Source organism: Myxine glutinosa, chromosome 3 (assembly GCF_964187855.1).
Source record: "Myxine glutinosa chromosome 3, kmMyxGlut1.1, whole genome shotgun sequence".
In the NCBI taxonomy this organism is placed as follows: domain Eukaryota; kingdom Metazoa; phylum Chordata; class Myxini; order Myxiniformes; family Myxinidae; genus Myxine; species Myxine glutinosa.
Window position 1 is genome coordinate 55562476 of NC_136263.1, and position 17564 is coordinate 55580039.

General features: G+C 48.2%; 1 protein-coding gene across 5 annotated transcripts in view; it reads right to left on the bottom strand.

The window, feature by feature from the left end:
* Positions 1-12702: 12702 nt before the first annotated feature.
* The window catches only part of SHPRH (SNF2 histone linker PHD RING helicase), a 143880-nt gene continuing 139018 nt past the window's right edge, over positions 12703-17564 (bottom strand). For all 5 annotated transcript variants that reach the window (XR_010983740.2, XM_068110817.2, XM_068110818.2 and 2 more), the window contains one exon: positions 12703-13401. Coding sequence is in view for 4 of the 5 variants with exons in the window: in XM_068110817.2 (XP_067966918.2) it covers positions 13320-13401 (82 nt within the window). In the remaining variant the exon portion in view is untranslated. The remainder of the gene's footprint in view (positions 13402-17564) is intronic.

Consider the following 17564-nt stretch of genomic DNA (forward strand, 5'->3'; position numbering starts at 1 on the left):
GGTCATCACAATACACCATCACCTTCACTCACTCATACACTGCTCCATTCACCTGTTCAGTTGCACACCTGTGCAATCACACCTGTTCAATCCTCACCCACACGGCATCATCTCAGCTAACTACTCCCCTCTGAAACTTGCGCTTCCCAGTCGTCCCTTTAAACTATTGCGCTCCCTCGTCATTATCATCCACTCTAAACTACCTGCGTCCCCACTACAGGTATCCTTGTCACTAACTAATCTTAACGTCACCTAATGTCATCTTCTAGGTCCCTACACACAATATCCTAACCCACCCGGGCTAGTTTTCACTGCCATAAACCCCATAAGCTAGTGCTCCTTTGCCCCCCCGTGAGGGATGGCAGAGTTGCTATCCCATCACGTGGGGCATCCCTTACTACTATCCCCCCAGTCCTCTGATGCTACGAGCCCCCGTCGCAAGAGGTACTGGGTCCTGCCTCGGCCTCTAGAGCCGAGGCGATCCATGAGGGCGCCTGCTCGCGGGCATAAGGTCTTATTCGGTCGGCATGGACGATCCGAGGGAGGGCCCGTGGCCCCATTTTGATCTTAATGACCACGTCACAGATTTGCGACAGGACGACTCCCGGGCCTTGCCAGGGGGAGGTGAGTTTTGGGCACCTGCCCTTCCGTCTCCGGGGATTAAAGAACCAAATCTTCATCCCCGGAGCGTATTGACTCCCCTGGCTCCGGTCGTCGTACCTGCGCTTCATCTTGGCCCCCGCCAGATGGAGCTGGCGGCGGGCGAAGGCATGGACCCTCTCCATGCCTTCCTCCAGGTGACGTGCGTAACCCTCCCTCGGCGGTGTATCCGTGGTATCTGGCACGGGACCGCATAGCAAGTCGGCGGGAGCCCGTAACTCCCGCCCATACATAAGCAACGCTGGACTACATGCGGTGGCCCCGTGCTGGCTAGTTCGGTAGGCCATCAACAAGTACGGGAGATGTTCGTCCCAGTCATCCTGACGGGTGGTGGTGAACAATGCTAGTTGTTGTATCAATGTTCTGTTGAACCGTTCCACCATCCCGTCAGATTGTGGCCGCAAGGGCGTGGTTCTTGTTTTCCGAATTGACAGGAGTCTGCACACATCTTTTAGTAATTGGCTCTCAAAATTTCGTCCCTGATCGGTGTGCAGCTCCTGTGGAATCCCGTGCCGACATACAAATCCTTCCACGAAGGCCTGTGCTACCACCCCTGCTTCTTGGTTGGGGAGGGCATAGGCCTCCGGCCACTTGGTGAAATAGTCCATCACAACGAGGATATACTTATTACCTTGGCGGGTGCGGGGTAGTGGTCCTAGAATATCCATAACCACCTGCTCAAGGGGGGCCCCCACCTGATGTAATTGAAGGGGGGCCCTCATCCTCCATGCTGGTCCCTTTTTGGCAGAACAGGCGTCGCATCTCCGACACCAGTCCTGTATGTCGCGCCCCATATTCACCCAATAGAACCTCCGGCGGATCCGAGATATTGTCTTTGTCCTGCCCAAATGGCCGCCGGAGCGGGTACCATGCACCTGTTGCAATATGACGTTCTTAAATTTGTCAGGGACTATCACCAGCCAGGAAGTTCTATCAGAGGGAACCTCCACCCACTTGCGATACAAGATGTTGCCTTTCAATTCCAGGGTCTGCCACTGAGCCCAATACGCCTTTGTTTGCGCCCCGAGGGGGGTGACCTCTTCCCCCTTTGGTCTTTGCCCCAATTTGACCCATTGGAACACCGGCCCCAGAACAGGATCCTCCTGCTGGGCCATGCTCCAAGCCAACTCTCCAAATTCCTCGTCCGCGGTTAGTGGCAAAATTGGCCCTCTCACCCGGGTTGCCCGGACGACGAGAATCGGGGCAGAATCGCCCAATTGCTCCCTCTCCTCGTGTCTCGCACAAAATTTACAGTTTTCCCCCAGACAAGGACGCCGAGAGAGTGCGTCCGCATTACCATGGGCCTTCCCGGCCCTATGGGCCACATCAAAATCGTACTGCTGCAACTTTTCCAACCACCTTGCAATTTGGCCCTCCGGTTCCTTGAACCAAAGGAGCCATTGCAAGGAGGAATGGTCAGTTCTAACCAAAAATTTCCGCCCGTACAAGTACGGGTGGAAATGGTTCATGGCAGCCAGCATAGCCAATAACTCTTTGCGAGTGACACAATAATTTCGCTCGGGCCTACTTAAGGCCCGACTATAGTAACCAATCACTCTCTCCACGCCCTCCTGTGTCTGAGACAAAACTGCGCCCAATCCTTCCTGGCTCGCATCCGTGTCCAGGGTAAATGCCCCGTTGCTAGTGGGGTAAGCTAGAAGGGGTGCGGATGTTAGACACCCCTTCAATTTTTGGAAGGCCTCGTGGCACTCCCGTGTCCAATTAAATCGCGTCCCCTTCTCCGTAAGCCGGTGGAGGGGACGGGCCAACTCCGCAAATTTTGCCACAAAGCGCCGGTAGTAGGAGCAGAGTCCTAAAAATCCCCGCACCTCTTTGATGGTACGTGGTGCGGGCCACTCCTCTACCGCTTTAATTTTGTCTGGGTCCGTTTTTACCCCCTCGCGGCCGACCACGTGACCTAGATAGGCCACCTCTCTTGCAAACAAAGTGCACTTACTCGGGTTCAGCTTTAACCCTGCCTGTCTGAGGCACCCGAACACCTGGTCCAAATTAGCTACTGCCTGGGGGAACGTTTTGGCATGTACTAGGACGTCATCCAGGTACACCAGGCATGATTGCCATGGCATGCCGCCTAGTACATGTTCCATCAATCTTTCAAAGGTGGCGGGGGCGTTACACAAACCAAACGGCATCACAGTAAACTGATACAGCCCCTTACCTGTGGAAAATGCCGTTTTCTCCTTCCCTGCCCTATCCATCTCCACCTGCCGATACCCACTCTTGAGGTCCAAAGTTGAGAACCAATTTGAGCCCGCAACGGCATCGAGGGTGTCATCAATCCTTGGCAGGGGATATGAGTCCTTGAGTGTCACGTTGTTTAGCTGGCGATAGTCCACGCAGAACCGCGTGGTCCCATCCTTCTTTTTGACCAGCACAACAGGTGACATCCAAGGACTTCCCGAGGGCTCGATCACGCCTGCGTCGAGCATTTTTTCAACCTGCTCGTCAGCTTCCGCCCTCTTGCTCCAAGGGAGCCGTCGGGCAGCCTGACGAATAGGCCGGGCCTCACCGGTGTGGATCTGATGTTTCACCAGGCCCGTACGTCCAATATCCTCGGTGGACAAGGAGAAGAGGTCCAAATGGGACCCAACCAGTTTGTGTAAGGCCTCCCTCTGGGTACCTCCCAACTCTACACTACTACGATTTACCATCTCGCAAATGGGATCGGGCCAATTCCTAGAACTTATTGAAGGCTCCCCCTGGGGCCGGCTCGGCTGGATGTTCTCGCCCCTCACTGACGCGACTTCTCTAACTGGGGTGCAGCCAGCTACCTTCGTGCCCCTCACTATAGTGCGTGGTTCTGTGCTAATATTAATTACTCGGACGGCCACCACCGGCCCGTCCGTTTTTACAAGGGTGCGGCCCACGATTAAACCAGGTATGGATAGCGCTGCCACCGGTTCGACCAGGCCGCAGGATTCCTGCCATGTCGGGCGAGCTGACCATCGGGCCGGCACTATGGCCTCGGCCCCCGGAGGGATGGTCACGGCCTCAGGAGCCTCCAGCTCCCCCCTCTCGGTCGTGCTCACCCCCTCCAATGGTAGCTCTTCCTCTCCCCATCGCAGGATCCCCCGACTCAAGTCGATTTTACAACCGCCGGCAGTCAACAAATCCAACCCTATTAAGCACGGGTCGCACACCTCCGCCACCCAAACCTCTATCTCTTGCTTTACCGATCCCAACTTGAGGGTCACAAAACCACGCCCTATGATCGGAGCCGTTGCCCCGGTAGCCAGCTGCAAACTATGATTTTCCAGACGCTGGATTTTACCCCAGCCGTCTGCACTCGAATTAAGGACCACGGGGCTGATGATCGTGGCGCTGGCTCCCGTGTCCACCACGGCGTCTACCCCCACGCCGGCAATTTTGCACCGAATTGTCAAACTACCCGTCCCAATTTGGCCACAATGAATGACCTGTCGCGTCAACGAGGGCTTCTCTCCATCCCCTACTGCCGAACACCGCCCTGCATGCCCGGCACGTTCTAGTTTCCCGGGCCCTGGCGGGGGGGGGGTGTCTGTGGTCGGCTAGGTTGATCGATACGGGGCGGAGTTGAGGGCATCGGCTGACGGGGAACGTCCCGGCGCGGAGCTCGACACTCCCATGCACGGTGACCCATCCGAGCACAATTATAGCACCTCACCTGGTAAGGTGCTTGCCTCCGGTATTCCAAATTCCCCCCCCTGTATGTCCGAATTGGGGTACTCTGTCGGGGACTACCGGGTGCCACCGCTGGGGCCGCCTGCCATGGTCCAGGTCCCGCCAGGCGCCGATCCACTAACCTCCGGACCATGCTCTCCAGGTCAGGGCCCCCGTCGGGGGCGGGCCCCCTTGGGGGGCCGCCCCCCATCACGGGCCCCATCTGACGCACCGCCACTGCGTGGCGCTCGCCTCCCCGGGCCAGTGGCCTCGCTGCTTCCCAACGGGCTGCAGCGTCGGCCGCCTGACTCATGGTTTGCGGGCGCCACATGGCGAGCTGTTGTCGGAGCTCCAGATCCGGAAGGGCCTGAATAAAGTGATCCAGCGCCAGGCTTTCCTGGGAACTCGCTGCCATGTCCACGTGTGCAATCCTGACCGCGCGGCGAATATCGTGAGCAAGTTCCCCGATGGTCTCCTGGGGCTTGCGTTTTCGCTGCGCAAGTTGAGCTTTAACAAGCTCGCTTTGCTGTTCAATGCCGAAACGATTAATTAATGCCGCACGGAGAGCTGGCAGGGTGAGAGCACCCGGTGGTAAAGCCGTCAGCACCTCCGCCGCCGCACCGCGCAGTGCCCCCACCAGGTGTACTCCACCTTCGTCCGGATTCCAACCGTTGCCTTTACACACGTACTCAAACTGCGCCAGGTACGCCCTCAAATCACTCTTGCCGTCATACGGCGCGAGTGGGACCTTGTGGGCGCCCGAAGGTCGGACCCCGCGCGTCACTCCTTGCGGGATCAACGCGAGACCAAACCGTTCGGGCTCCCACAGTACGCTATTCCCGGGGGGCTCCCGCGCGTCCCCCGTCCCTCCAAACACTACCCCTCCTGGTGTCGATGCCTGGGTCGCCCCTCCGCAACCCGCTACCCACGCCATACCCCCACATCCTTGCTCCCCAGCACCCCCCTCACTCCCCATAGCCAAACCTCCTTGCACACCTCCTCTGTCCATACACTCCGGACCAGTCATACATCTTACCATTGGTCCCTCACGAACACCCGGGTCTACACCACCCCCCAAGCCGACTGAATCTCCCCTCACATCATATACATTGCCACTCACCTCCGTACCTCGTCGTCGCACCTCCGCTGCCACCTGCAAACTTTTTATTTGGTTAGTGAGCATCACCTCATGATTTGAACACAGACCTTGTACATATTCCATGACTTCCTCCTTTATCTCCCTCTTAGTTTCCCTCCGTCTCTTCTTAATTTCACTCACCCCCTCTTCCACCTCCTCTAATTTTTCCTTTACCTCCTTCAGCTCCCGGTGTGCCCCCTCTATTTCTTCCTCCATCGCTACTTTAACCGTTTCTATGTGCGTCCTTACCTCCCGGTCCTTCGTCTCCATTACTTCTGTCACCTCTTCCAACCTCTTCGTCAATCCCTCATGTACCATTTGACATTCCTTCTGTGTCGCTATTAATTCATTTTTAATGTCCTTTTGTGTCGCTTTTAAACCCCCGATGATTGCAGTGTTATTTTCCACTTGGTCCGCTAGTTGCCTTTGTCCTACTGTCAGCTGTTCTACTCCCTTCGTCAGACCCTCTATGCCCCCCTGTAACCTAGCCGTATTATTCCTCACCTTTCTCCATACGCTTCTCACCTCGCTTTACCTCCTCGCGTAGCCCCGAAACCTCCTCACTTACACCTCGTCGTATCCCCTCTTTCATCTCCTCCATCTCTTTTGTAGATGCCACCCTCATCTGTCCCAATTCATCCCTCTGAGCATCCAGTTTACTTTCTAACCCGATTTGCACCTCCTCTATCTGGTTCCCCATTCGTTTGATTTCCCGGGCAGATTGTTCCCCTACTTCCCGCAATCTGTCTTCCATCCTATTTTCTAACCCCATTAACCCATTTTTCACCTCTTTTATCCCATTGTCTAATCCCTCAAATTTGTTTCCTAATCCCTCTATTCTACTCCCTAACCCTCCGATCTGGGCCCCCATGTCCTCCCTCAATTTCTCGCTATTGGACCCCATGTCCTCCCTCAATTTCTCGCTATTGGACCCCATCCTTTGTTCTAACCATTGGCTATTGGCCCCCATGTCCTCCCTCAATTTCTCGCTATTGGACCCCATCCTTTGTTCTAACCGTTGGCTATTGGCCCCCATATCCTCCCTCAATTTCTCGCTATTCTGGGCCATAAGGGCCTTCATTTGTATAAAAAAAAGGTTCAAATCCACCAGCGGCGCTGCTACGGTTGCGGGTGCCGTGGCCATGTGCGAGGCGCCATTTTGCGCGTCCGTAACCTCATGCGCGAGGCCGCCATTTTGTGCGCCTGATACTCCCTCAACCACATTGCCATTGCTCTCCTCCTCCCTTTCCTCCACATACATTTCCCCGAGGTCCTGGGTTACCCCTAACCCGTCTATCTCCCCCACCGACATCCGATCGCCTTGATTGTCCATGGCGCGATCTCAAAATTCGGGTTTTATAAAACAACAAAATTTCGGCAGCTCGTAATTTTGACCAAATTTTTTTCGACACGTTTTAAAAATTTGGTTCGGGCCTCGTATCCCAACTCCTAGACACCAATTGTTACGGGTCGCGGACAAGATGTTACTTTGGGCCGAGCGGATGGTCAAGCGCAACCGTTACAGGATCCCCGATTGGCCCGACTCCCCCAACGTTGACCAGATCGCGCCACAGATATTCAATTTGGAAACCTCTAAAGCGACCGAAAGAGAAGGAAGAGAGAAGAAGACAGAGTACGGAGGAATAACAGGATTTATTATACACACAAGCAAAAAGGAGGAGCGATCAAAGTTATTTACAAGCAATGGATGGAAGAAGCAGTCACACAGTGAATTGTTAGCTTATCTATGCAGTTTACTTAACCCCAGGACAACGATTAAGACAGACGACGTTCACACTTACACGGGGGAAATTGCAGGCAGGAATGGCGGAGGTGGGTTGCTGGAGAGGGAGGCAGGGTCAGGTCCCTGCAACCGACAGGGCTGGAGGTAGCAGCTCCCACTCTTCGCGTTTTTGGCGGGAAAACCCTCGGTCGCGTCGACGCTGCTGATGCTGTGGACGTCACGCGCTGGCTCGGTCACACCTGCTCCTCTCCTTCTGGTGGAGCCGTCTCCCTCCTCTCAGCGCGTCTTCCCAAAGCTTGTTTCATCTCCAAGTACCTCTCCTTTTTGGAGCGTCTCTCATCTCTCCTCTCACAGCTCATCTCTCCTCTCATCTGCCGAAAGTCCCTTCCAGTCGTTTTTATTGCTCGGGTCGGAATCAAGCCGCCGGCTGCGAGGGCACGCCTACCGGGTCGCTCACCGCGGTGCTGGTTGGCTGTTAGGGCTGTCCGATTCCCCCTTTGATCATGACGACGTGCCACGCCTATGAGTTGGTGGCTCCTATCCCCCTCTTCTCCGAGATTAGCGCATGGGCAATGGCGGCTTGCGGGATTGAACACCACTCGCACCGCTTTTGAAAGGAACTTTGGAGAGCGGAGATGATTGGGGAAATTGAAAGGGGCCTACGCTTATTTCGTTTGATACAATGCAGAGTCAATCTAGTGGGAAACACATATTTAGCCTACATAGAATAAGGAAATAAGCTATTTAAAAAGATATATCGTGGCCTGTCTGTAGGTTCATGGAATTAACTAGGGGGACGTCTTTCGATCTTATTTACTCTACGAGGGTCAGTTAAAACACAGCAAACCAGTTCTCACATTCTTTACACTTTCCAAATTCGTTACAATATGTACTTGTATGTTGAAATATAAGCAAGTCGCCATTTATTAGACTTTTGTGAATATCTTTTTTTTATATATAACTTTCTGAACACCCCTCATACTTTTTTGTCACCATTTATCGTCCAACGTCCCTTTCTGCCCCGACCCATCACCATCCCATCAATCAATCTCTCTGTCTCTCTCTCTCGACTGTCCAACTTCCCTCTCCATTCATTGTCCAACATCCCTCTGTTCCCATTCACCATCCAACCTACCTCTCGATCCTCACCTCCCACCACTGTCTCCAAAAAACCAAGGAAATGAAGCCAAGGGTATCTGTTTTGCTCATCAACTTTCTTGGACCCTTACTCAAGATAGATTCATGATGTTTTGACCTCCAAACTGACATTTGGTCTTACTTTAGAGTTGTTCAAATCCCATGAGGCACTCCAGTTGTAACTCCCGAGTAACTTCAAACATTTTGGATCAAGCGGACAAGATACTGCAAATGTACGTAGCTTGAAGGAAACACAAATTATGAAAAGCACAAGGAATGCAAATAACTGTCGTTTTTGGAACATTTTGTGTGTGTGATGGTGAATTACTGTTTTTGCCTTTTTAAAATTAATGCAGACTGTTTTGGTATCTGTCTATGTCCTTCTCTTACATTTAATGTATGAACAAGCTCTTCCCTGAGCCTGCAATACTGTAGGTGATTAAGAAAGCCAATGTTTTGGTCTCATCTTCCACTTCGAGGGCCTGTGCAGGTATTGACAAAGTCAGTGATTAAATTCCTAACAAAAATCATACCAATGAAATCAAAAGGAATAATAAAAACTTACAAAAGTTATTTTGCTTAGAAACTCCGCAGATGACAGAGACCGTAGGTGAGTATGGAGTACGAAGGGTGGGATGGGGGTTCGGGAGAGGGAGTGAGGGGTGTGAAGTCAAGGTCACACCCTGTTTGCAGAAAAGTTTCATGAAAAGACTGTCAATAGTCAGGGCCCTTAGGGATATTTTGGTTCAAATTCTTCCAAAAGCATCAAATTTGGCGCAGATGTTGCCCATGCCATACTCTTTCGATTTTTGACGGGTGCCAAGGGCGGTATGATCCGGGGACCATACCGGTCCATCCCGCCATGTCACCTGACCTATGACGTCATAATTAGGATATGCATCCAATCACATGGCATACCATAAGTGGTCAAAGTTCAAAATGAATCGATCGAAAAATGAAGGCAGGGATCCATTTTTAAGGTTTTCATAAAATCCAATATGGCCGCCAGGTCACATGACCTATGACGTCATATTTATGACATGTATACAATCATGTATACATGAACCCGGATCATGATCGCACAAAAATTAAACACAAGGATATGGCATACAGTTCATAAAACATCAAAATCCGTACCTTTGTAATTAGACTGATGAACTGCATATGCCTGAAAATTAGGAAATAGACATGTAAATATTTCCTCTAATTGTCAAAAATAAGGTCAGAGTTCGATTACCCAACCCAGAAACATAAAATGGTGAACCTCGCGTAAATCTTGACAAAAAACTCAAAAACCGACATGTTTGACTCAAAAATGACCTTTAAGATGACCTTGAGGGTTGACCTTGACCTCGAATCATCAAAATAACATCATAATTTGATTCCTCGACCTCGAAAACCCCTGAAAAGTGGTATCATACATTATTCCAACCCTTTTGGTTATTTAACTGATTTTCCTCTAATCCGGGTGGCGGCCATTTAGTATTTCGCCAATATGGGGCCCCTGGGGGGGGGGGGGGGGGGGGGTGGGGCGCCCGTCTTGGCGCCCGTCAAAAATCGAAAGAGTATGGCATGGGCAACATCTGGGCCAAATTTGGTGCTTTTGGAAGAATTTGAACCAAACGGCCCCAAAATATCCCTAAGGGCCCTGACTACAAGTATTATACAAGTCACGTCTCCAGAAAATCTATATATATAAAACACAGTTTGTGTGTGTGTGTGTGTGTGTGTAATGTTACCGATAGACTCCTAAACGGAGAGGCTCACGTACTTGATATTTGGCACAGACATGGCCATTGAGCCTGGGAAGAACATGGCCGGCCTAAAAATTTATTTCATAATTTTTTTTTTACCATATTTTTACCTCAGCGCATTTCAACGAGGATTATTATGCACGGAATCTGACCGGTGGCAGAGCAGCGCGCTGATTCGCTCAGAGTGATCACGTGATGTTCCTTGCCGCCATTAACTCAGTTACGCGTTCGCACGTATTTCAGAGCGAAAAGCGATTGCGTTTTTTCACATTTCAGCGAGGAACATTGCCATTCACACCACATAGGGTTTTTTTTCTTTCATCTTTAGATCCATATTTTTTTTCAGCGAGGAATATTATACACGGATTCTGAATCGGTGGCAGAGCAGCGCGCTGATTCGCTCATTCGCGCTCATTGATGACGATCACGATCACGTGATGACGTGATCACGAATGATGTTCGTGACGCGATCACGTGATGTTCCTTGCCACCATAAACTCACAGCAAGTAGCATAGATTTTAGCATGATTAGCATTTAGCATGATTTAGCATAGATAGTAGCATGTTTCACATAGATTTTTTTTCAGCGAGGAATATTATACACGGATTCTGACCGGTGGCAGAGCAGCGCGCTGATTCGCTCAGAGCGATCACGTGATGTTCCATCCCCGCCGCCAGTTGGCTTCACTTTTCACGGAGTATGAGCGTTCTATATATTTTCAATTCAGTGCGCCCGACTCGCTCACGTACTTGATTTGTGGCATAGACATGGCCATTGGGCCTTCACGGTGTAATTTGTGCGAGGCTTTTGTCCGAGTGAGCTTGAGTCGAGAGGGCGAATGTACGGGTTGGGAATGTACGGGTCTCCCTTCCCCCGCCCGGCAACGCCGGTACTGGAGGGCGTCACAGGATTGGTGAGTCTCCAAAATCCGCTTCGTGCTGTTGCGAAGATTCAGGACGATGTCGCGATTGTTGTGCTGCTCTCCGACCATGAGAACTGCAACGTCATTGTTGACTGGCCCTCCCCTTCCCCCTCCGTCCTCCCCCTCCACCATACCCCTTCTCCCCTCCCCCTCCCTTTTCCCCCTTCCCATTCCCCCCTTCCCCTCCCCCCTCGCCCTCCCCCTCCCACTCCTCCCCTCCCCCCTCTTCTCCCTCACGTTTATACACGGAATGCCGGGTACTTCCCCCCCCCCTCTTCTCCCCTCCCCCCCTCTCTCCCCTCCCCCCCGTTCCCCTCCCCTCCTCTTCCCCCTCCCCTCCCCCGCCCGGCAATGCCGGGTACTTCTGCTAGTTTAAAATAAAAGTGAAGATGGTATAAACATGTAGGATTTGGCTGAAGTTTAATTTCTCTTTTTTCTCATACAACTGCCAATGACTATTTCTGGCGGATACAGACCATGTGGCCCCATCAATGGAGCATCAGGAAAGTTAGTTACACACAGAGGGTTATATATACTCGACAAAGTTCCTTTGAACTGCCTTCTGGACAACAAAAACAAGAAGTTGCTCAGATGAGTCAACATACGTCAATTATAAAATTCATGTTGATACAACTGTGTTCAATGAACTCAAAATAGAAAAATAAAATAAACAAACAGAATGCACCATTTTACTGTTCGTTTGCGTACTTGGTGAGACGACTTTCTCATGGATTCTCACCCCACATCTTAATAGTTTTTCTTTTGGTTTACATTCAAATCAGTACGATGGGCTGACAGGATGGCCTAGAGATATGCACGCTCACATCTGAGCCATCTAGGCTGGGTTTGAATCTCGTTCCAGCTACAAGCTGTCATCCTGGTATGTCGCCAGCCGGGTGAGGCATCACTGTGTGTGCCAACCTTCAGATGGGTATTAAACTGGGCGTCACATTTTCCGGCATTAGTTGGGAGACGTTAAAGACCCCATGGTGTCCTTCGCGCAGAGTGGGCTAGCTATTACTGGCACCATTAACAAATTGCAAATTCCTGCCATAACCTACAGGGGGCACTGCATCATTGCTACAACCGTGCTCAGCCAATGATGCCACTTGCAGGCACAGGAAAGAAGAATAAGTCAGTGGGTCTGCGTTTCATTTAGTAGCAAGTTATACTGTGTTGGCTGGAATGAGGATGTGACACAGTCACATTGGACTATTTTAACATCATAACATGTCCAATTTCCTGGATATTTAATGTATAGATTAAATCGATGTAGGTTGTTATGATTCATCCAGTCGAATTAAATCAGTAAAACTTTATAAAAGCAAAAGCTGGACTTACAAGTCGGTAGAGCCGACGTTTCGGCGAGAATCCACTCGCCTTGTTCACAGCAGATGGTGAAGTGAAGGATTTTCAAGCTTCTTCTTCACTTAGTCCAGCTTTTGCATTTATAAACTTTTATTGAATTAATGTTTAAAGTGTTCAGCTTGATGTGGAATTGCGAGCAAATCACAATGATCTGCATCTTCACTAATTGATCATGCACGATACGGTCAGAATCAAAGAAGGGCCGAACATGCTCCCTGCTGGAGGGACAGACAAACAGACCGCACCTGGCGATGCAGGATGAAGAATGGCGTTTTGAGCAAATCTCATGCCCCAATCGCAAGGAAGACCTGGCAAAGATTCTCCTCCATGAAGATTTATTGCATCAACACTTCAACCATTGTAAAATAAAACAAAAGTCTCAAGAGTCATCATTGCATTCCAATTACATTTGGTATCTCTGTTCGCCATCGTTCAGTCTCACGATACCAAACATGTCACACACACTAAACTTATTATTTGTGTTTGGTATAATTCAACTCACAAACGTATGCTCAATAATATCAAAAAGTGATTATGAAATTATATACATACAAAACATTAAAAACATCAATGCAGAATTAAATATTTCCACAGTCATGAAATATTCTTTTTTTGTTTAGACAGAAGATCGAGTTCATGTAAATGTCAATGTTTGATACTTAATAAATTGCATCAAAAATGGTTTGTTGTTAAATCTACAAGATGTAACAACATTTTAGTTTTGCACAGAGATAACTTGGATAGAAAAAGATGGTTTCTCTAAGAAACAAACATCATTTGGCTAGAAAGATTGGAATCTGGACTCCAATCCTAACGGTGGCATTCTCAAGTTCTCCGATTGCCCTGCGTCATCACAGTAAGAGTAAACACACAGCTACTCCATTTTATATTCCCTTCGCACGTCCACAACACAAATAATGACTTTCTGGAGATGGTCATGCCTGTTCGAAAAGTGCAGCAATATCTTGTATCGTCCACAGGGACTCTTCCGGAAGGTCTCGCGCTGGAACATCCAAGCTAAAAGTGCAGGGAAAAGTGATGTAACCAAAATCATAATGGACTCTGATTATGACGTTAATATTAGCCGTGAGGTGAAGTGTGAAGTATTAATAAAAACTGCAGGCCTCAGTAAAGAGTACAATTCCCATTTCTCTTACTCCATCAATACGAAGAAAAAGACATAAAATGTCATAGACCCCGTGGTTTTAGTAATTTTGCTGTACGAAGTTCAAAGCCGTCAGTCGGCCATCTTTGTTCGGATTACAAAATAAAATCTTCTGCATATGTATACTCATGTGTCGTCTTTGTGCCAAGTTTGAACAAAATAGGTTCATGCATGTTCAAAATGGTTGAGGCCACTTTAACAAAATGGCTGCCAGTCGGCCATCTTGGATCTGATCTTGAAAAAAACATGTGTCTGCATGTGTCGGCAATCATTCATTATCCGTGTGCCAAGTTTGAACAATATCGGTAAATGCATGTCAGAGAAATGGTAGAGAATGTGGTCAATATTGGTTGTTTTTTTTAACAACTAAAATGGCCGCCAGTCGGCCATCTTTGATTGCATCGCAAAACAAAATGATGTGCATATGTATACCATCATGTATTATCTTTCTGTCAAGTATGAACAAAATCGATCCATACATCTCTGAGATATGGTTGCGGACGGACAGACGGATGGACACCCAATCCATCAGCCCCCATTTCGGACCAAGTCCAACGGGGGCTAATAACAACTCTCATTGAATTGTAAAATGACTTAATGAATACGCAACTAAATAGCAACAGCAATAAGTCATGAAAAAAAAAAACCCAGCTGATCCAAACTGAGGACGACATCTTTGATTTCGCAAAGTTGAATGCTCTTGTACTATCGATCCATTCAAAAACACTGATTTGATTATATTGTGCGATTTACCACAGGCTCAATCTCTGGAGGCCTTGCATGGGTACGAACAATCATCTGTGACCTGTTTATACCACATCTTCAAACCAGCTTCCAAAAGCTAGATAAATCAGGAATCTTCCATCAATTTGTATCTTTATTTGATACTCCGTTGTTACGAATGACGTATACAGAGCTGTGCAGTTTATGGTGTTGCAAAATACGGATCACCACTATGAACTAGAGGTCCAGCAGATCACCAACGGGTGTATGAATGAATACCAGAAACCACCATATTGTTGTGTATCCACATTCCTGCACTAATAAGGATTTTACCTTTAAAATTGGGGAATTGTCTGATGAGAATATTTAATAATCTAAAACAGTGGTTCAAAACTTTTTTGTCCACGACCCAAATTTGAAATCGCATTCGCCTCACAACCCAAATGGAACTGGTACCTATTTGGTACCGGTACCTATGATTAAAAAAACCTGTCGAAGAAAACACTTTCGCCATGAAGAACCCCCCTTAAAAAACAAAAACCAACAAATTCGGGATCTTGAGGGGGGTTTTCAAGTTCAGGTTGCAACCTTGGCTTTGGGAACCCCTGATCTAAAACTTCAGAAAATCTCCATACAAATAAAAGTTATTAATTAACAATTTTATTAAATTCCTGGACATTAATAGTGTAAAAGAGGAACACAGGAAATGTCACACAACAGCCAAATCCTAAAAACCATGAGATTTGATGGCATCTGCAAAACACAAAGCTAATGAAAACATACTAAAATATGCAATTTGGCATCTGTCTGTCTGTCTGATGATTTTTAACCGCAATACATTCATTCTATTGTTACTTATCCAATCTCAACCAAACTTGACAGGAAGACTAAGGGTCACACAATGAAGGTTCCAGCACAATAACTTGCCCCCCTCCCCAAAGGGGTTTTCTCCCCCGAGCGGGTTTTCCCTGCCATTTCCACCTATGGGGATGTGTGTTGAGGTGTACAGTGCATTCAGAAAGTATTCAGACCCCTTCACATTTTGCACATTTTGTTATGTTTCACATTTTGTTATGCCTTATGCAGAAAACGTTTAAATTCATTTTTTCCCTCATCAATCTACACTCAATACCCCATAATGACAAAGAGAAAACAGGATTTTAGAAAGTTTTGCAAATTTATCAAAAAGATAAAACTGAAATATCACATTGACATAAGCATTCAGACCCCTAACTCAGTACTTAGTTGAAGCACCTTTGGCAGCGATTACAACCTCGAGTATTCTTGGATATGACGCGACAAGCTTTACACACCTGGATTTGGGGATTTTCTGCCATTCTTCTCTGCAGATATTCTCAAGCTCTGTCAGGTTGGATGGGGACCATTGGTGGACAGCCATTTTCAGGTCTCTCCAGAGATATTTGATTGGGTTCAAGTCAGAGCTCTAGTGGGGCCACTCAAGGACCTTCACAGAGTTGTCCCAAAGACACTCCTGCGTTGTCTTGGCTGTGTGCTTCGGGTCATTGTCCTGTTGGAAGGTGAACCTTCGGCCCAGTCTGAGGTCCTGAGCACTATGTTTCAGGTTTTCATGAAGGATATCTCTGTACTTTGCTCCGTTCATTGTTCCCTCAACCCTGACCAGTCCCCCAGTCCCTGCTGCTGAAAAACACCCCCACAACATGATGCTGCCACCACCATGCTTCACCGTTAAGATGGTATTGGGCAGGTGCTGAGCAGTGCCTGGTTTCCTCCAGACATGACGCTTAGAATTGAGGCCAAACAGTTCAATCTTGGTTTTATCAGACCACAGAATCTTGTTTCTCACAGTCTGAGAGTCCTTTCGGCGCTTTTTTGCAAACTCCAAGCGGGCTTTCATGTGTCTTTCACTGAGGAGAGGCTTCCATCTGGCCACTCTGCCATAAAGCCCAGATCGGTGGGGTGTTGCAGTGATGGTTGTCCTTCTGGAAGTTTCTCCCATCTCCACACAGGATCTCTGGAGCTCAGCCAGAGTGACCATCGGGTTCTTGGTCACCTCTCTTACCAAGGCCCTTTTCCCCCGATTGCTCAGTTTGGCCAGGCGGCCAGCTCTAGGAAGAGTCCTGGTTGTTCCAAACTTCCTCCATTTAAGAATTATGGAGGCCACTGTGCTCTTGGGAACCTTCAATGCAGCAGAATTTTTTTTGTAGGCTTCCCCAGATCTGTGCCTCGACACAATCCTGTCTCTGAGCTATGCAGGCAGTTCCTTCGACCTCATGGGTTGGTTTTTGCTCTGATATGCATTGTCAGCTGTGAGACCTTACATAGACAGGTGTGTCCCTTTCCAAATCATGTCCAATCAATTGAATTTACCACAGGTGGACTCCAATAAAGGTGTAGAAACATCTGAAAGATGATCAAGAGAAATGGGAGGCACCTGAGCTAAATTTCAAGTGTCATAGCAAAGGGTATGAATACTTATGTCAATGTGATATTTCAGTTTTTTCTTTTTAATAAATTTTCAAAACTTTCTAAAATCCTGTTTTCTCTTTGTCATTATGGGGTATTGAGTGTAGATTGATGAGGGAAAAATGAATTTAAACGATTTCAGCATAAGGCTGCAACATAACAAAATGTGAAAAAGTGAAGGGGTCTGAATACTTTCTGAATGCACTGTATATCCATGTTAAGCCAGGTTTATCGTGGCGTTTTTCCAAGGCTGCTTCTAATAACAAAACGAATGATAATAGCAGAATATTAATGTTATTACAAAACAATATTAATACCATTAATATCCCACCTTCCCGAAGGGGGTTTTCCTCCTTGAACAAACGTCAAGTCAACGTTTATAAATAGCTTATCATGGCGTTTTTGTGGGAGAAACGGCCCAACGGCCTCTACCAGAAGTAAAAATATTATAAGCCACAAACATATATGATTAGCTTTTTAAACAGTCGATAATGCTGTTTATAATAATAAACAAAGAAATTTGGAGAAATCCCGACACCCATGAGGTAAGTTTTACTTACAGAAATGAGCGAAGATATACTGTAATCTATATACCCCACAAGGTTTGGAGATGTGTTCATTTACCAAGCAGCTAGCTAGCGCTTGCCAAGCCAGCCGTTCCATAACGGTTTTGAATGGAGTGCTTGCTCGAATGCTTAAACCAAATGGCGTTATCTCCACAAGAAACTTGGTAAATGAACACACCCCCAAAGTTCTTGAGACTCGCCCATAGATCGACTGTAATGTATATACCCCAAAGAGGAATAACCCTTCCTGCCGCTCCCGTAGTGAGCGGGTGTACGAGTGT